The sequence below is a fragment of the Bison bison genome, unplaced genomic scaffold (genome assembly GCF_000754665.1).
Source record: "Bison bison bison isolate TAMUID 2011002044 unplaced genomic scaffold, Bison_UMD1.0 scf7180017864152, whole genome shotgun sequence".
Classification (NCBI taxonomy): domain Eukaryota; kingdom Metazoa; phylum Chordata; class Mammalia; order Artiodactyla; family Bovidae; genus Bison; species Bison bison.
Window position 1 is genome coordinate 341726 of NW_011494724.1, and position 20879 is coordinate 362604.

Consider the following 20879-nt stretch of genomic DNA (forward strand, 5'->3'; position numbering starts at 1 on the left):
ATCCACATTTGTGTTTCAGGTGTAGAGAGGAGAGAGTGAACAGGGAACGGGGCTTTTGTCTGTAAGTATATGCCATTCCCATCCCCGGCCGGGAGCGCTGCTTTCTCTTTTGTGTCGATTTCTTGCCTTTGCTCTTTGCTGGACTCCAACCCTGCAGAGTTCATGCTTCTTCCCTCTAAATTTTAAAGAACGGAAGCCTGTACTTAGAGAAATTCTGGCATTTTGGTCCCGCTGCATTAAGGCTGGAATTTGACTTGGGTGTTTTTTTTTTCCTAATGCACAAGTTCAGAGGGAGAAATCTGTTGGGAAGGGGTGGGGTTTTTCGCTTGTTGGTGTGATTTTTGTTCTTCTTGCTAATAAAGCATTGTTAGGAACTGTTTTGTTTCTTTGCATTAAATGCACTTTGGTGCATGCACACCCCCCCCTCCTCTTTTATAAAGTGGATTTGTGTTCCTCCATCCTTAGTCTTTATTACTCTTTCAAAGCTGCTGCGCCTCCAAGGGTCTTTTCAGGCATTCGATCTTGCAACACTTTCCCCCTGCATTTTCTTATAAAGCAGCTGAACTTTGGGGGAGGGATGGCTTAAAAATAAGTGACTGCTTTTTGCTTGATGATGATAATAATCTGATTTGCATTTCTGTGTGTCTGTAATGCCATTATAGGAAAACTCGAAGAGCTTATAATACCCTGTTAGAGAACTTTGTTTCTCCATTCATCTTAATTTTTGTCATAACTTATGTTAACAAAAGAACTGTATTCTGACACAAAGGTTGAGAGGAAAATCACCGCAGCACGTATATTAATGTTTATTTGGTTTAGGGAGAAGGGCATAATGGTGTATATTCCTGACTTTTCCCCCTTAGTGTAGTGTTTTTTTTTTTTTTTAAACACGGAAGGTTATGTAATGCAGTGCCATTTCCAAAAATATCCACTCTGAGGCATTACACTACACGGTGCAAGGCTGATTCGTATTCTGCTGTCTTGATTGCAAATATACTGCCAGTAGTATGTCTGGGAACAAAGAGCGGCCAGAAAACAATCTATTTTTATCACTTGATTCTACTTTTAAGTTATTAAGCCTTTTAAATTCCTGCAATTTAAAGATGAACCCAACACTAAGAATAGCCCAGGACTCTGCAAAGCCAGGTACCAGGGATTCCTTTGTCCCCTATTTAAGCCTGCAGACTGTTTGAAAAGCTCTTTCAGAAGCTCCAGTGGTTACAATAATTTGCATGTAACTGAGCTTAACCACAGAAAATGATTATTTGTCTGTAACCTCTAAACAAGCATTTCTCATTTGCTGACCTATGGTAAGGCAATTTGTCTACTGTATTTAAACATATTTTGCAGGTTGGTTGGTCTCCTTGGACTGAAGAGAGGGAGGGTGCAAGGCCAAGACTGTTAAGGATTCTCAAAATGGTAAGAATTGGTCATCAGAGGAGATTCTCAATTGCTTCTTACCAGTCTTTATTCCATATAAATATCAACCACCCACCTTCATCTCCTCTGAACCCTTCATTGTTTCTACCCTATATGACCTTTCAGAGGTTCCTATCCAGCCTGGCAAGCTTCTGCAGTACAGCAATTTATATTAATTGGATGTGATGAATTAGGAATAAGATCTTTTGATTTTCAATCACTTTGAGTAGAAAACTGAAATTCCTTTCAGAAGTGAAAAATTTTTAACTTGAACAACAGAAACTGTTCTGTTCTTTAAGAAGAGTGATAAATTGTGACATGCGTGGAAGAGGTGGCAAGCAATGGGGCTCAAACAAAGCAATGGGTCTTTTAGTAGAGAGAGCCAGAACTTATCCCAAAAGTAGGAGTCTGTGTCCAGCTAATCCAACAGCTATAGTATATGCTAAAGCGGCATATACGTAGAGCATGGACTTTTATGGTAATACACTCTATTGTCTCCCAAATACTGTTTTATTGTTGTCGTTGATTTATAACTTCATTTATGAGAGACATCTGCTCAGTTTTAGAAGATAAGCGTGTTATCCTCTAAATGAAGGTGTAACTATTTCTGACAAGCATTATGATTCACAGAGGAGGCAGCTTAGTGTTCGATGATGGATTAAAGAAATAGATGAAATACACATTAAAAACAATTGAATACATGTATTACTCTTTTTTGAAAAATTTCCTCTATGGAAATGAACTGAAAAAAAGAACAGAAATGTCATGAAACTTTTTAGTTAAGTACAGCATGTCCTACTGCAGATGTTTATGCTCTTTAAAACACCTCTTTGCCACTTAAGAGTGTGTGGTTTCCAAATTTAGTTTTCGTTTTTTCTTTTAAACGAGGGAGGAATTTAATGAATCAAAATTGAATCCGATATACTTGATGTTTTCTTTGAGAGCAATCCAAGTATAAGCTTCCAAGGAGAAAAGTGAGTCAGAAGCAGTTAAATGAATTCTGTTTGAATTCTGTTAATAAGTAAGCTGTTTATTTTTTGTGTATGCCTCACTTATCATTTCAACAGGTGGGTGTCAAAGCATCAAATAAAATAGATTTTGCTTGGGCATAGGTTGATAATGACCAAATTAAGTAACTTAAGGTAGAAGGCAAAAGGGATAAACAGGAAATTAATCAGTAGGTTTTGTGCAAATGGTTCCTAAATGGATATTAAATTCCTGACTAGCCATTGTCATAGGGTTCTAGGATGGTAATAAAATAACCTACTGCAAAGTGTTTTTGTTTATTTCGTTACCTTTTACTGTGATTGGCCACGCCACCTTGTCCTGTAGCTCTTTATCCCAGAACCTTACCCTGGAATAAAGAGGGTGTGAAGAGTCATGTGTGTTTTAATGTCAGGTGACCAGTTTGGTTAAACATCAGTCTGACCACTGATTCTGCCAAAATTAGTCCTATAGATCAAGCTCAAAGAATAAATATCGTGTTTCCATAGCAGTGAGCGGAGTAAGTTTTGTGGAAGTAAAGCATGTGTGCCAAAGCCCAGAATGAAAGTTGGAACAGTTCGAGTGCAGAAGACCAAATTCAAATTATTGTTACATGTTGTCAATTTCTTACAGTTGTCGTCTATTTATGGTGGCAGAATGAGAAATCAGTTTGTTGCTCTTGGAAGGATTTTTAGTCATGGAAAAATTCTCACAACTTTTTGGTGATCCTTTCATCAAGATGTCAGTCCCTTTTGGCACAAGCCCATTGCCTGAAATGAAACCACCGACAGTTATTGTCTGTGGGTGATTCCAAGTAACTTTCTAGCAATTTTCTTATTCCGGGAGGTCTGAGCTCTTCAAAGTCTTTTCACATACTAATGTAAAAAAAAATAAATTTTGATTGTCTTTTTTTTTTTTAACTGAAATTAGAGGTGTCTTATACCTCCTTTTCTCCTTTTTGGAAAAATGAAGTTATTTTCTTTCCTTGATTAAAACAGGAATTACTTTGCTGATCTTTAAGTCTTTACTTAAAGACTTACCTCTTATATGATAGAAACTAGCTCTGGGGAAGCAGTGCACTTAACACCTAGTCACCTTCAGAACATATATAAACTTTTATATATTTTCTGTGAGACATATCTTTCCATTCATATAGAAACATGGATTTCCATATTTCAAAACACTAAAAAGGGTCTAATTTCAGTGTTTTTGACCTGTTTAGTAAAGGGCTTATTCCAAATACAAATTTATAATCAACTCATTCCAGAGTAAGAAATTCACTAGTAGACTCTAGGATCCAAAACAGAATGGTTCAATATTTAGGCATTCGACATACCCTAAAATGATGTTTCACAATGATAACTTTTTGCATTATGAAAAAATACAACTGTGTTGTTAATCTATGAGGCGCTAATCACATTGTGTTCCATATACGGGACCCTTTGGGCACAACCCCAGGGGGCATTATTTACATAGGCTACAGTGCATCTGGGGTTGTGCATTTTAGGAGTACTGTTACAAGTTTTAATTTTGAGTGTGGTTTGCCTTTTCTTCATTTTCTAGAATGTTCTTTTTAATACCATCCCCCAGTTTTTTTGGTTTTCTAGTAAGCATAACTTTTTCTAGCACCCCACCCCCGACATGTCTTTGCAATTAACAAGATATTGTGAGTCTGCAGAAATCCTCAGCATTTCTTTAATTTATATTTGGCTTTTTGTTAAATTTAATTTCTAAGATTATATTTAATATTGGTCCTTGGGATTTACTTAGTTGTTTTATTTTAAAGGCATTTGCTTTGGATACATCACTGAGAAGAAAATATTTCAAAAATAAGCAGATGGTCTTAGTGAATAGTTTGAAAAAATAAATTATTTCATTCAGTGTCAAAGTTAAGTCCTGATTTTCAACATGACTTCCCTTTGTGCTGTAAACTTACCTCCTGGTACGAATGTGCCATGGATTCACAGTGGCAAAAGCTTGGGCTCATTATGTTTTAACAGAGACCTAGGAATTGGAACAATTTTAGATTCTCTCTAAGTCTGATGCTGAGCTTTTCAAAATGATGAGTTGACTCCATTGTACTGCTCATAGAGCTTTGCTTTCTGTACAGTCTGTGAAGTGGCATTCATGAACTTACAAGGAGACTCTTTCAATAATCTCTCCAGTAACATAAGGTTTTCTTGTTTAAAGAAAAAGAGAAAGATTGCAAAGGGATGAGGTACTGTTGGTAGCTGTGCCGTTGGGTTTTGGAATGTAAATTTACAAGTTACTCAGTGATTTTTTGATTGTGGGGATGCTGAAAAGTACCTAGGAGAGTAATTTTAGATGGTACTGTCTTCTCTTTTACCAGTGCTTCTAGCTCATTGTGAGGGGAGAATTGGGAATTGTTTGGGGAATTAGGACAGTAGGGATGGTCTATCTGGGTTTAGCCCCAGTCCCTCTTCCTCTTGAGCTAAATAGATAGGTCAGGCAGAAGAAGGTATTTGAGCAGAAATCTTGGGATAAACAGGTATTTAAAATATCATTCTATTTTTTTTATTTGTTCTGTTTTAAACTGATGCAATTCTTAAAACTGGCATGTAAATCAGATCATCATAAATACACTGAAAGAATTCTCTTTATTTTAAACCCTAAGATGAATGGTTTTCCCGCGTGGTGCAGTGGTAAAGAATCTGCCTGCCAATGCAGGAGATGCAGGAGACACGGGTTCAATCCTTGGGTCAGGAAGATCCCCTGAAGTAGGAAATGGCAACCCACTCCAGTATTCTTGCCTGGAAAATTCCATGGATAGAGGAACCTGGCTGTCTAGAGTCCATGGGGTTGCAAAGAGTCAGACATGACTGAGCACACACACAGTCTAAGATGAATACTTTAAAATAGGAAAATATACTTCTGAAATGTGAACACTTTACTAATCCAAATGAATAACCTCCAGATGATGAGTTTTATACATTGTGCTCACTTACACTAGACTGACCAGGAGCCTTAGAGTGAGGTACTGTGGCTTCCCTGCTCTTGCACATATGTTTTTAAATGCTGTTTTTGGCTGGTAAGTCTTTTAGGACCTTATCCTCACAACCAAAGTGAAATGGACGGTTGAGATAATTATCTGAATAATTATGCTTAACACAAAATAACTTGATTTTGTCTGATTCATCTTGCTTTATTCAAAATGTTGCTGGAGCAGTGTATGTTACTTCACATAGCAGCAATTCCTGTCACATGTTCATGTCAGAACATTTTTGGTTTTAAACTTTTTTTATTGCCTTTGGCTGTTGAATAGAATATTACAAGTGCGATTTCCAAAAGATCTTGAAAATAATATATTTAATCAATTAAAATGTTTATCTGTAAAAAAAAAAAAAAAGAAAATTAGTTCACATTCAAATTTAAATAAAAACATCATCATCCAAGAAAAAAAAACAAACAAACAAAAAAAACAAAATGTTGCTGGAGTGAGGCAGGAGTGGAAGGGATTTGCCTGAATTATCTGAATAATTCCTTTGTTATATGGGAAAAAGACTAGCAATAAGGAAATCTTACCAGTGAATCCAATTTGAATATACCAGAAGAAAATGTAATGGATGTAGCTGGATTGTATCATCTTAGTTGATCAAGATATATTTTAAAAATTCTGGCTTTAAACCACTCCTTTGCTTTATATTGGAAAATTAACCATAAGTCTCATTCCACATCTATAGAAATTATGGTTCCTAAAAATCCTATTTCTTGGATCTAAATCTATCTGAAACGAGTACTTCTGGACATGTTTTGCACCTATGGACAGCTTCAAGAATCTCTCATCTCAGTAGTTTAAAAAACAGCAGTGATCCTGAAATTGATCTGTTAGTGCATGACAGTATTAGCAGCTCTAATGGTTTGGGATTTAAACATTAGCATGGCTCTCAACTAAATTCTAAATATCAATTCAGTTATTAGTAGCAATGACATGGTATTAACCTGGTGTAACACTAGATTATACTCTCCTGCATTATTTCTTAGTTGGATCACATGCATTTCTTTCACTGACCAGCTAGATTATAGACTTCCAGAAAGTTTAAAAACTTCATATGCAGTGTTTAATGAAATATTAAATATATGTTAGAAGCTCAGTAAATATTTGGTGCATACATGCTAATACCTGTTAAGTTGGACTTTTAAAAATTCATCCTTAATGACTTAATCTTGTTTAGTTTTCATGGACTAGAAGTAATTTTTATCCTTCCATTCTTCTAAAGAGCTAGGAAGTTGAAGTGAATGTAATGTTGGCTTCCACAGCAAATTATTTTCCATTATTTATTAGCAGAAGAAAAAAATTATGATTAAGCCATAAAGCCACTTGTCAAACAAGTGTCTTGCAGTTGCTCACCTTTATCAACATTTAGAGCCATCCTCTGAACAACCTGATGTGATTCTAGCCCTCTAGGTTTGATCCAGCTGTGGTACTCAAAACTGACAGCAACTTTTCACTATAGTCCTAAAAATCCCCTCTGGGATCCAGGAGAAACTTTGCTCCCAGTACTGGAACTTTAAAGCCTTTACTTATTTCCAGTATGATCTCATTCTGTGATATCATGTAAATGATCCCAAGAAAACAAAGTTGCCATGTATGGAAGCACTGAAGAAAATGAGAAGAGTTAGCAGTAGGATTGTGCATCTATTCCTATGTCAGCTGAACAAGCCTTTTTTTCTTTTTTAGTATTTTCTTTGTGCTAAGTTTGTTGCATTATGGAATGTAGATTTATATTTTACTTGTGGCAGGAAGACTAATATGCGTGATGAACTTAATGTCTTACAATATAATCTAGTGCTAAATTGTAAGATGCAGAGGAGTGGTATCACTAGAGACTGGGAATTGGAGGTGAATTCTTTCTTTTAAGGAGGTTAAGCCATACCCAGAGATGACAGATACATGGTTTGTGTGCCATCTCTGCCTCCTCCTCCACTTGTGGCAGACATTGCGAATCAGTGTCTTAACACACATTATTATTATTATTCATCCTGAATATGATTTCCAAATCTTCACCCTCTTGTTACTTTAACAACTGATTGGAGTCGGCACAAAATTTGAAACCTGGAAGGTCCTTGAGAGCAGGTACTGTGCCTTCTTGATGTTTTCAGGGCTTAGCATCTATCCTTAGTAAATATTGAGTGAGTGAAGAATGGGTAGATTTAGATGAGAGAAAAGCATATTTCTGATAAAAGAAATACATTTATTGGAAAGGTATGCTTACAGGAGAGAGCATAATACATGTTTACCGCATTAGTGAATGTCCTCTCCCTATTTCAGGCCTCTCTGCTCTCAAAGGCGGACCTCACACACTAGACCTAGAAGGCAAGGACTCCACTTGCTGAGCTAGAGGCAGCCACTGCGCAGGCATCTTGGAGATGGCCCCAGGCTCCCACTCAGGTTCCAGCCTGTCTCAGGCTCTTTGCATTTTGACTGTGCCCAACAGAAAAAGCACACATGTTCATTCACATACACCTTATTTATTGCTGCCTCTTACTGTCCTTGGGCCATGATAGAGTGATAAGAAGGAAGGTCCCTAGTTGGAAGGAATAGGGAAGGGAGCACACTTAACCTCTTTCTTGGGAGAAAGTGGCTGCACTTCCCCTGGTAAATGCCAGAGGATTCCTTAGTGTCCACTTGGCCAGAGAGGGTGTTGTTGCTGTGCCAGCTGTGAAAGCAGACCCCATTCTTCCCTTCTTTGCGGCTAGCCATGTGCTAATCAGTCGCAACCACACAAACCCAGCTGGTTCTCTCTACTTCTTCCTGATTAGCCAGACGTACATATTCAGAATTCAAGCCAACGCTTACATCATCATAATAAAATTGTTTACAATTTGAGGCCTATGGACCGTTAATAATTTAGACAATAGTCTAGTGACCATCATAAGGGAATCTCATCACATGTTACCCAAAAGTTGGGGAAAGCCAAGACCAAGAAGGATTTTTCTGGAATCTCTTCTGGAAACAGGACAGACTCAGAAGGCATCAGCTGCAAGATTTTCAATATGAAATGATTTTACCAGTTCTTCTGGACCCTTCAGGTGTGGTTGGACTCATCCCCTAGACAGTAAGTGACATACATAAGCGCTGTTTCCTTAAATTCTTTATGCCTACTCCCACATCATACTTTTAAATATTTTTTTCAACTTCTGTGTTTTAAACCTTCATAAACTGAATCTCTGTGGCTGAGCAGCCATTCCAGTAACTATGTGAACTCGTGTTTTATTTCTAGCTACTATAGCATTTATTTTCTTAGAAGGACCAGGCTACTTGTTATTCTGAACATGCCCCAGGAGGCCCTCCCCTCTGTGCCTTTGCTTACTCAGTCCTAGAAAGAATGCTCCTCTGGACAAATAAAGCTCTTCTTCCAGACTGAATTTAAATGACAACACCTCCATGAAACTCTCCCCAGGACATCTAGCAGGAATGATCTGCTCCCTTGTATACTAAACGCACACACAATATTCTACTTGTGGCTGGCTTCTTTCTGCATGCCTTTCTACCCTCCAAGAATAAACCTGAAGTACACTGACCACTAGTAAGTGAACATCGGACCTCTTCTTATGGTGCAGTTGAAGCTGTGATGCCTCTTTTTCCCCTTTTCCTGTATCAGGATGGTGAGTTCAGTTGTGGAACAGTTGAGAGGGAACTCTAGAACAACTAGTGAAATTGACTGGCATTCTTTTCCTACAAAGTGAAAGGAACCCCTAACCTTCATGGACCTTGAAATAGATTACACCTCCATGAGCCAGTCTAACCACTGCTCCAATACCTGTGTGGGAACTGGCACATCCTTAGTTTGTTTAGTTGCTCAGTCGTGTCTGACTGTTTGCGACCCCATGGACTGTAGCCCACCAGGCTCCTCCGTCCATGGGATTTTCCAGGCAAGAAAATCCTGGAGTGGGTTGCCATTTCCTCCTCTGGAGGATCTTCCCAACTCAGGGACCGAACCCGGGTCTCCCACGTTGTAGGCTAGACGCTTTACCGCCTGAGCCACCAGGGAAGTCTAGTAACACATAATCTTTCTAAAAATCCTTCAGTCTTAATGCATTTGCCTAGAATTGCCCAAGTGCAATTTAACATTGATATCAAAAACACTTGCAGCGAATTCCTAAGCAGAAGCAATTCCTCTTATTGGTTACTAAGGCACATCCTTAGTAACCAATAAATGTCTGTGGAATAAATGAATGAGTGAGAGCTCAGGAATACATGGAGATCTGTTATTTCTGGGCAGAGCCAGGTGGCTCACCTTGAGATTTACAACTCGTAGTAGCCCAACACTTTGCTGGGGCGTGACAGTTCTGATTATAAAATGTAGGACCCAGGAAATTAAGTCACTACACACAGGTGATGAATTTGTTGCTGAAAACCATCTCTCACTGAATAAAGAAGGCTCAGTGTTAGGGAGAGTTAAGTGAAATGTAAACACGATACAAAACCAGCTCCTCAGTTCTGCGCTGCCTTCTGCACTCTTTAGACAGAAGAAGCCCTCAGAGTGTCCAGAAATTTAGTTTGATGTGGTCTGCTGGAAGAGGACTGTCAGCTTTAGGGAGGAGTCACATGTCCATCCGGCTGGGAGATGTCACTGTGCTTCAGGTCATCAATGTTGTATTGCCAGCGGTCCACAGTGCCTCTCAGCAATCTGACTGAGTCAGTCATGACAGTAGAGCATCATCTGCTCTGGTTTCACAAGGTAATGAATTCTTTACAAATAAAATAATTGCCTGTTGTTACCTCGGAATGGTTTCCGATCTAAGCCTTATGCCTAAGAAGTCGCTCAGTTCATGTCCAGCTCTTTGCCACCCCATGGACTGTAACCTGTCAGGCTTCCCTGTCCACGGAATTCTCCAGGCGAGAATAGTGGAGTGGGTTGCCATGCCTTTCTCTGGGAGATCTTCCCAACCCAGGGATCAAACCCAGGTCTCCTGCATTGCAGGCAGATTGTTTACTGTCTGAGCCACCAGGGAAGCCCTAGATTTATGTAGCTGGAGGTATTTTTAAGCCCTGGATTTTAACTGTGCTTGTTCAGTATTCATCCTAACTCTCATAGACTAAAATACAAGCATCACGCCTGTTTGAAAAGAAGGGAAAGATATTTAAGAGAATGCGGTCAGTGAAAGGAAGGTCTGTTTGCCCCTTTTATGCTGAAATTGGGAATCAGAGCCATTGATTGGAAAGAAAGGGAGAATAGCTGAATAGTTGTTGCCAGTGAAAATATGAGCCAGAGACCTGTACCAATACGTAATTAAAACAAGAGGGAGGTTGATACTGTGCACAAAGTTTTGGTGTGGTTGCCCAGTTCTAGCTCTTGTCCCTTCTCCACTCCAGCCCGTACTCAGATCACCATCACACACCGCCGTCCTTTGATTACTAGGGCAGGTAGCAGCCTTCCTGTCTGAATTGTGTTTGATACAATTCCAGCTGGGAAAAGTACTGCAGGCCACTGACCGAACAGGGGGAATTTACAAAAGTTGTGTTTAAAATGGATCCAGGCATTTTGTGGTCTCTTTGAATAAAGCCATTGTCAGATATAGCAGAAATTAGGAGAAGATACTGTGTGTTTGGCAGCCAACATTCGAAACTGTCAAGGAAAAACTGGATTCTGTGGTTAGATGAATAAAACTTATTGACTAAGATACTTAAAAACATGACCTAAGTAAGGGATTGTTATTAAGTACTTTTCCAAGAAGGACTATTTCTTGCCCTTCATTTAAGGCATCATAGTGAAAGTTACCAAAAGGCTTATTGAGACCATGCTGGGAAAGCCTGCCGTTGTGCACGTTTGCCAGGCAGTTGCCGAGCCTCTGCCGTGGTGCCATGTGGGTTTGGCAGCACGTGTTTGAACGTTTAGCCTAGTGCCTGCTGCGTTGTGGGGACTCAGTTAACACTGGCTGAAAGAAGGAATACTGGGCAGAGAATGGACCTACTATTCGAAACATGCAATCTCATGGACTTTCTGAGGTAGCATGGTTATGAGAATTAGAAATTGAAAAGATGAAGTTGTTAATTAACCCTTACCTTTCCTGAATAGATATCCCAAGATTTGGTGGCTTAGCTCTAAAGAAACCTTTTTTTTTTTTTAATGTGTTTTCTTTGCTAGTTTAGCACTTGCAACCCAAACTAATGGGGAATTGTCTTTCCTAAGATGTTCATTCTCTGGAGTTGAAAGCTACCTACCAAAATTCAATACTTCATAGAAAATAAGTATTTAGTAAATATTTCTTGACTTATTGATTGGATAATTAATATATATATACTCAACCAATTTAGGTAATACAGCATCAAAAATTCTGCCCACATCTTAGAGCCCTTCTCATCTTTGTAATTTTGATCTTTTATTACCTGGATTTGATTGTTTCCAAAGCCTGAATGCTCTGGACCCTATAAAAAAGCTGTATAACTGAAGCTCCATTTCACGGTGCCCTGTGGAAACTTGGGTCTAATTATACATCGTGGAATGCCTCTGGCCCTTGTATGTTTTGCTCGCTTCTTGATAATAGAATCTTAAATTATTCTGATCTTGTTATCAAGGTCTGGGAGTCAAATCTCTACATCTTTTCATTTCATCTTCATTAAGCCTATTCCTTTTTCTTTTTTTTTTTTCATGAGGACTGCTTTTTAAACTTTAATTTTATTATACAGGATTAACTGTCTACACTGTCACAATCAATTCAATCAGAAATTCCATTAAATTTGGTTTTTGGCATCATAGAAACCACTCATCTGATAATTAATGTGAATTTTTCCCCAATTGATCAATGTTCTTATGTTGTTTAGACAAAACCAGAGGTTCGTCATGTCTTTGACTGAATGAATACAGTACTCTACATGTGGTTTGAGGATCACAGACCACTTTTCTTGTTACATGCTATTTGTTACCTTCATGATAGTAATAACTAATGGTTGGCTTGTTCCCTCGTCTCTGTGTTTCCATTTTTGTCATTAGAACTGATTGCATTTCTTAGACTATATTAATTAAAAGTTCCCAACTGGAATCAGGTTAGATTTGTTTTTCTTTCTGAATTACCATTCTTAATTGTTTATACATGCCTCTCTATCCTAATAAGTATTTATTTTCTTCCCCTTCAACTAGGATCACTTTATACTTATATGTTGTGTATGGTTTGCATAGCTGTGTATTATTGATCAAGAGTTTAATTCTCCTTTGACTAAACAGTTTGTTTTGAAATTGAAATTTTGAAAAGTAAAGTTAGAGTGAACATGAGTTCTAATGGTATTTGTTGAAAGATATTCTGAATTAGATTGTCCATTGCCTGGTCATCAAAGAAGTTGTTTGAGAGTTTATTTAGGGGTCATATTAAAACAATTTGGCTTCTCAGCAAATACCCTTCGTAATTAGCTGCAGTGTTTGCTAGATATTTGTATTGTGCTGAACATTTCCTTCCAGGGAAAACTGAAAAAAGACAAAACCGTGGTGATCAGTGTTGCTTGGCTTTAATTAGACCCACAGTCTTAAGGTAGCCAAGTGAGAGCTGCCGCTCTAAATGTTGTCCTTCCCCAGTGACTGTAGCGACAAATGGACACTGGTGAGCACGCCCTGTGTGCCCTCCAACAGTGCTGAGTGTTTTAGGCAAGTTATTTTTTAAAATTATTTTAATTGAAGGCTAATTACTTTACACTATTGTGGTGGGTTTTGCCACACATTCACATGAATCAGCCATGGGTGTACATGTGTCCCCATCCTGAACCCCCCTCCCACCTCCCTCCCCATCCCATCCCTCAGGGTCGTCCCAGTGCACCAGCCCTGAGCACCCTGCCTCATGCATCGAACCTGGACTGGCGATCTGTTTCACATATGATAATATACATGTTTCAATGCTATTCTCTCAAATCATCCCACCCTCGCCCTTTCCCACAGAGTCCAAAAGACTGTTCTATACCTCTGTGTCTCTTTTGCTGTCTCGCATATAGGGTCATCGTTACCATCTTTCTAAATTCCATATTTATGCCTAGGTATACTGTACTGGTGTTTTTCTTTCTGGCTTACTTCACTCTGTTATTTTTGAAGGGGAGCTATTTATCAGAAAACACACACACACACACACACACACACACAAGAAAATACAGCTAGCAGAGAAACAAATATTTCTGAGAAAACTACTCTTGATGGTAGGTGTCAACAATCCACTGAGTAGAGACGCTCAGCACCTACCGAGGGATTGAAAGCAAGCCCACTCTCAGGGCCTCGTGGCGCCACTGCAGCTGGCTCTGGGGAAACAGCAGACAAGACTGCTATGGACAGGCCGTGTTCTCTGAGAAGAGAGGCTGGGTGTGCATCCCGTCTTCTCCATTTCTCAGCTATGTGACCTTGGGCACGCTCCCTGACTGCGGAGCGTCCTCCTCTGTCAGACGGTGAGGCTGATGGTGTGACAGCTGACCCCGGCCCACTTGGTCCATCTGTGCTGACCCTGTTGCCGTGGCCTTACAGGTACTGATGCATTTCATCCTTTCAGCGGCACCCTGAGGATTAAAGGGGTGTGCCTAGAAAATGTGCCTAAAATTTAAAAACAAAAAATTAGAATGAACTCCAGTGTGCAATTCCCACAGAAAACTGTGGCTCTCCAAACTTAAATATTCTGCCAGTGTGGGTTCCAACCACTCTCATGTCTTGCTCACAGTTCTCTTCCTTTGGAGAAGTATAGTTTTGCTGATTGGTTTACCATGGAAGAAGAACCAAAGGGAAAAGCCCCAAAGATGTCAATATCAGTGTCTTGTCTCAGAATGCAGTCAGGATTTAGAATGAAGTTCTGAGTTTCCAATGCTGTCTTTTTCATGCCAATTAGAATATAACTGATCCCTTTCCCAGAGAATTTAGCCTCCTAATTTGGCATTCCTTTTGCTGTCATCTTCATGACTCTCCAGGTATGGTGACTCCTGGTCCCGAAACACCGCGTCCATTTGGGTTGATGGCCACTGCCTTTGGTCTTCTCTGCTTCCTGTGGCACTGCCGGACTGGCCTTTATCAGGGAGAAGCTGCCTTCTGAGTCAGACCCCACTCAGTGGGCCTGAGAGTCCAGGGGGTGCACAGGGGCACATCTGTCCTGACCTGCTCCTCTGTGCTCTCAGTTTTTTGCAGTTTCCATATAGGACAGTTCCCCAGAAGCCGCGCAGTGCCCCAGCACTTAGGACGTGCAGATGCAGGTCTGGCTGTGTTCCCCTCTTTAAAGCCAAACTTCTTAAAAGATAATCAACTAGCGTCTGATTTAAACCAAGTTTAATTACATCCTCTCCATAATAGAAACCACTTTCCCTCTGAATTTGGTGATCTGTTGCAATGCTGTTTGCTGTTGAAGAGTTATCTAGACTTCAAATGACCAAAACAGTACACGACAAGCTCTGAACTGTGAGATGACTTTTGCTAAATGCTGATCAGTTTGCACCTGCCAGCAGAAGAGGGTGCATTGATGGAAAGAGTGAATAAATTCTTTTGGAATGAGCACTTTGGGTGAAAATGCAAACTTTCTGGAAAAGTCAGTCTTGCATATGTCAGCAATAGGAATGCTTTGAAATTGTTCATAAGCTCATCAAAAGCAACTGGCTATCTCATTATTCACCCAGATCAAGAAAAACCCCAAATCCATATGTCCAGATAAATATTTATTTCACTAGCTTTTAATTTAGGGCTTTAGGAAAAAAGACCCTGAGTTTCAAGGACTTTTTCTTTCACGTTGTTGGTGAAAACTTTCATAGGTTTTAGTGAATAGCACAGTAACTTTAGAACAAGAAAGAAAAATTAGCATTCTTGGTGAGTAGAAATCAGACTTCTTATAGTTACATGAAGGTGAAATTCAGTATACCTAAAATTACTCAAACTGGCTAATAAAAGCAAGTCTAGATGTTTCCTATTAACCTTGGAATGTGCTTGGAAAAGGTCCTGCTAATTCCAGATGTCTAGTATTGGAAAGGGTATCGGCAGCATGACTCATTTGTGGCAGAGAATACCGTTCAAAAATTCGCAAGTGCAGTTTGGTGCACTCAGGCCCAATATGGTTTTCTTTTCTTCCTTAGGGTGTTCATTCTGTCCTTCAGTCTTTTGCTCTCTTTCTTTCTGCCTCCCTCTTTCTTTCTTCCTCTCTTCCCTCCCTTCCTTCCCTTTCATCCTTCCTTCCTTCTCCTACCATAAGTGTAGGAGAAACATTGCAAAATGTGGTGTTTCTAATTTCTTGGTTGCAAATGAAAACCAATTTATATAAGGGAATAAGGTGGTCCAGACTTAGAACTCAGATGTGTTAAGTAAATATTTACTCTGGTTCCACTCCAGGGAGGTAAAAGATTTTATTAACATATTTGTTGAGGTCATGGGGCAAGGAAAAGCTTATGCTGTGCTTAAATGCCTGAGGGGCCTTTTCTTTTTTTTTTTTTCCTTGCGAGTTAACAAAGGCCAGTATTTTTTATCCTGCTGGAAAGAGCAAATGTCTTATTTTTGTGGCCTGTACTTTCTTATTGTTCACTCACAAACTGCTTAATCTCAAACCAGAGTTTTAAAAAGCTGCTTTATTTCTTCCCTTTGTTCAGAAAATCTCTTCTTAGATATCCTTTATGAGATTTGTTTCCAAGCTTTCTTCTTGTGCTTTTTCTCCTGGTTTACTTTGGGCTGTTATCAGCTGTTTGTACTTTGTTTTGTCTTCATCACTGAAAAGAAAAATCGCCCATTAAAAGTCTAGATTTGAAGTGTTGAACTTAATTCCTTGAGTCCAGTCCACAATTTGGCTCTGCTTAGCATACCAGGCTGACCTCCAGCACAGGGGAGGGTGCCTTGGCAGAAATCTGAGAATTCCTCGATCAGTAACTCCCTTTTTTGGATTTATGGAGCCTTTAGGTGGATTGCTTTGTGCTAAGCATTTTCCTATTGGAAAGGAATGAGGCTGGGATGAGAGGGGTTTGCACAGCACAAAATGTTTGCAACTGACCTCCGGTTCAGCGTGATGGGTTCACCAGCTGCTGCTGCACCCTGCCTTGAAGCACACGCCATCCAAAGCCCCAAACTCACATCATGAATGGTTTCAAAGAGCAGTGACAAAGCAAAGTTGGGTAATGGTAACCTTTTGTGGCTTGCTTCTGACTTGATTCCTTGCTCCTCTTTAAGTCTTTGTTTTTATTCTTAGAAATCAAATTTTAAAAGACTCAGCAGCCAAACAGGCAGAATATTATACTGTGGTACAGAGTGACTGTGAAAGCTCTTTGTGCTGACGATTAATTTCACTTGTAAACACTTTCATTTTGTTGCCAGCGAGGAGACTTCCTTTTCCTTTCTCTGCCTAGTTGAAATCTAGAAATGAAATTCCACAGCTGTCAGGCTCCCACATATTCATCAGCGGCCTCTCAAGATGGCTTCACAACAGGCAGAGTGAATCTAGAGGATTCTACTGTTAAACTCTGAACACTGCTTGTTTCAAACACCCCAGCTCACAAAGGAAAGAAATGAATCCTTTGCCTGCCTGACATGTCATCATGGGCAGTAACATAATCTGCTGCATAATATGAGTAAAATGTGGACATTTTCTGAGCCCATAGTAAACATCTGCACCCAAAGCAAAGTTAATTCGATGGGCTTAATCAGCTTGTGTGCTGGGAACCACAGTTGTCTCCCCCACCCCCATTTCTACAGGTTAAGAACTTCAGTTCAGTTTAGTCACTCAGTTGTGTCCGACTCTTTGCGACCCCGTGAATTGCTCTGGAGTTATTTCTCCACTGATCTCCAGTAGCATATTGGGCACCTACTGACCTGTGGAGTTCCTCTTTCAGTATCTTATCATTTTGCCTCTTCATACTGTTCATGACTTATCAGGCCATAAAAAACCAAGAGTGTCAGTAGGTATTGTAGTGCAGCAGTGTCCCAAAAGACCATCCCTTCCTTTCTAGCAGGAGGACATTTGTGGTTGAGTGCAATAGTCAAGTGTTTGTAATGCTTTCTCTGCGATTATCCATTGGTTATCACAGCCAGCTTGTGTGTGTGTGTGTGTGTGTGCATGCATGCACGCACACTTAAATTAGATCCCTGCACGTTTCACTTAGTTCTCAAACCAGAATGTTTGCCAACTTAGGGACCAACTAGCACATTTATTTTACTTTCTAGAATGTGCAGAGATGACGTCCGGTATGTGAATGACCCGACGTTTTTCTTTTTGCCTTCTAGTTGCAGTGCCTTTGCCGCACTGTGTACGCCATCTCCAAGCAGCATTCTCAGGGTTAGGCAGAGCTCTAAGACTTGGTCTCTAGAGAGACAGCTCAGCGCATCATCTTTTGGCACCATCTAATCCTTGATGTAATACTGTTCAGAGAAAATGATCCTTGTAACTCATTTATAGTTTCACTTTACATTCTGCCCTCTCACATGACCAGTCACACCTGGGAGCAGACCAGCTTTTGAGGGAGATTCTTAATAGGGCCACTTCAAAGGGTATTTGCAGAAATGAAGTGCATGTGCGTGCACATAAATTCTGTCTTACAGTACTGGGTTTCATAACCTCCCAGCCAATTAGGCAGAATAGAAGATGTACACACACATGCACGTACACACACACACACACACACACACACACTCACACACAGAGTAATTGGCAGAGAGATTATAAAATATACTCCTTTGCTGCTCAAAGAATTAATTATGTAGGTTGGACATCTGCTGCTCTGGTTCACTCTTCTAATTACAGGGGGTGGGCACCTATCTTTGATAAATCATAAAAGGGCCATTGTTTAAGCACACAGAACCCCACAAAGGCTAGAAAATAATGTTATGATTATGGTTGTTAACAACCAAGCCATGCAGCATCTTCATCAGTTTTCTGAGAATGTACGTTCACTGGTAAAGTAAGCAACATATATATATATATATACATTTAGGCTCCAAATAAAGCCATGGTCCTGCCTTTGAAGATTGTTCTCATCTAACAGTCTCCCCAAAGAAATACTGATAAAGATGGTAAGTGAGTAAAGGGAAATATGGATTTAGAAACAGGTAATAAATAGATGTAATTCAAAATTTTCATGCAGTATGGTAGAAGTGATAGGAATCATGCCAATTAGATTGATTCTGAATATGGACTATGTTGTTATTCTTTAGTTGCTAAGTTGTCTCTAACTCTTTTCTACCCCATGGACTGTAGCTCACCAAGCTCCTCTGTCCATGGGATTTCTGAGACAAGAATACTGGAGTGGGTTTCCATTTCCTTCTCCAGGGGATCTTCCTGACCCAGGAATTGAACCCACATCTCCTGCATTGGCAGGTGGATTCTCTACCACTGAGCCACCAGGGAAGCCCTAAACTTTGGTTTATTTCTTACAAGATATCCCCATGTGCTTGCATTTCTGAGATGCTCACACCACCACCACCAAGAGAGAATTTGGTGAAGCTTAAAAAAGGAAGTTGGTTTAATAAGTGTTTATGAAGAACACAAACTTGAATCCAGAAAACTGAATATATGGGAAACAATTTAAGCCATGTGTCCACTTACAGAGCATCATTTGACATATGCCAAGAAGAATGAGCAGCTTTGGCGTCCAGCAAGAACAGGTGACCTCCAAAAAGATAGATCAGCTTATCCTTTTTTCTGACCTACTTGTTATCAGCACTTGAAAGCCCCTCAACCTTCTATCTTCCTTGGCTTGCATCTGGCAGCCTTTACATACCCTTGCAGATCTGCTCCCTGCCACCTTCATTTCCTCTGTTGACAGCACTACTGGATGTCTTGCTAATTGTTGGTTTTGTTTGTTTTTTAAATCTATTGATAGATATTCTGAGAACTATTACATTTGACATAACCTATACTTAAAAAAAAAATTGCACCTAAAGCACACTATTCATTTCTAGTCAAAGCTGTGGTTTTTCCAGTAGTTGAGTATGGATGTGAGAGTTGGACCATAAAGAGAGCTGAGTGCTGAAGAATTGATGCTGTTGAACTGTGGTGTTGGAGAAGACTCTTGAAAGTCCCTTGCACTGTAAGGAGATCAGGCCAGTCAGTCCTAAAGGAAATCAGCCTGGAATATTCATTGGAAGGACTGATGCTGAAGCTGAAGCTCCAATACTTTGGCCACCTAATGCAAAGAACTGACTCACTGGAAGAGAGTCAGTCTTTCTGCTGGGAAAGATTGAAGGCAGAAGGAGAAGGGGACGGCAGAGGATGAGATGGTTGGATGGCATCACCGACTTGATGGACTTGAGTTTGAGCAATCTCCGGGAGTTGGTGATGGACAGGGAGGCCTGGCGTGCTGCAGTCCATGGGGTCACAAAGAGTCGGACACCACTGAGCGACTGAACTGAACTGACTCATTTCCTAGGGCTGTCAAAACAGAGTACCAGAGACTAGATGGCTTAAACAACAGAAGTTTATCTTCCACAGTTCGGGAATCTTGAAGTCTGCAGTCCGCCTTGGTTTCTCCTGAGTCCTCTCTCCTTGGCTTGTAGATGGCCACCTATCTCCCAGTATCCTCGTGTGTCTTCTGTGTGCGCATGTGTGTACAATTTCCTCTGCTTATAACTAACCAGTCATGTGGATTAGGGTCCACCCATATGACCTTAGTTTAACTTAATTACCTCTTTATATACCCTATCTCTATACACAAGGATTGGGGTAAGGATTTCACATATGGGCATTAGGGGGAACACAATTCAGCCCATACCACATTTAAATGATCTTTTAGATCTTTAAATGATCTTTAAAATGATCTTTTAGAGGATCTGTCACCCCACTGTCTCCCTCCCCTGCCACTTGATTTGAGCCCCTAGGTGACAGGAGCTCTGTCTCTCTTCTGGTGGTATCCAGAGTCTAACCGTCCAGCACACTGCAAGTATTTCAAAAACTCTTGGTGAATGCCGGCATGGACAGAGGTATTCTGAGTTATTTGATAGTAAAGATAATGATTATCATTGATATTTTTTCCCTTAAGTCATTCATATTCAGCTCAGTTCAGTTGAGTCACTTAGTCGTGTCCGACTCTTTGCGACCCCATGGACTGCAGCACCCCAGGCCTCCCTGTCCATCACCAACTTCCAGAGTTTTCCCAAATGTCCATTGAGTCAGTGATGCCATCAAACCATCTCATCCTCTGTCGTCCCCTTCTCCTCCTGCCCTCAATCTTTCCCAGCATCAGGGTCTTTTCAAAAGAGTCAGCTCTTTGCATTAGGTGGCCAAAGTATTGGAGTTTCAGCTTCAGCATCAGTCCTTCCAATGAACATCCAGGACTGATCTCCTTTAGAATGGACTGGTTGGATCTCCTTGTAGTTCAAGGGACTCTCGAGAGTCTTCTCCAACACAACTCAAAAGCATCAGTTCTTCAGTGCTCAACTTTCTTTATAGTCCAACTCTCACATCCATACATAACTATTGGAAAAACCATAGCCTTGACTAGATGGACCTTTGTTGACAAAGTAATGTCTCTGCTTTTTAATATGCTGTCTAGGTTGGGCATAACTTTCCTTCCAAGAAGTAAGCGTCTTTTAATTTCA

The 20879-nt window shown here is 40.1% G+C and overlaps 1 protein-coding gene across 1 annotated transcript in view; it reads left to right on the forward strand.

Annotated features, from left to right (window-relative positions):
• The window catches only part of NREP (neuronal regeneration related protein), a 32811-nt gene continuing 11932 nt past the window's right edge, over positions 1-20879 (forward strand). The window contains exons 1-2 of the mRNA XM_010840949.1: positions 1-61; positions 1351-1419. Of these exons, the coding sequence (XP_010839251.1) occupies positions 1417-1419 (3 nt within the window). The 5' untranslated portion in view covers positions 1-61; positions 1351-1416. The remainder of the gene's footprint in view (positions 62-1350; positions 1420-20879) is intronic.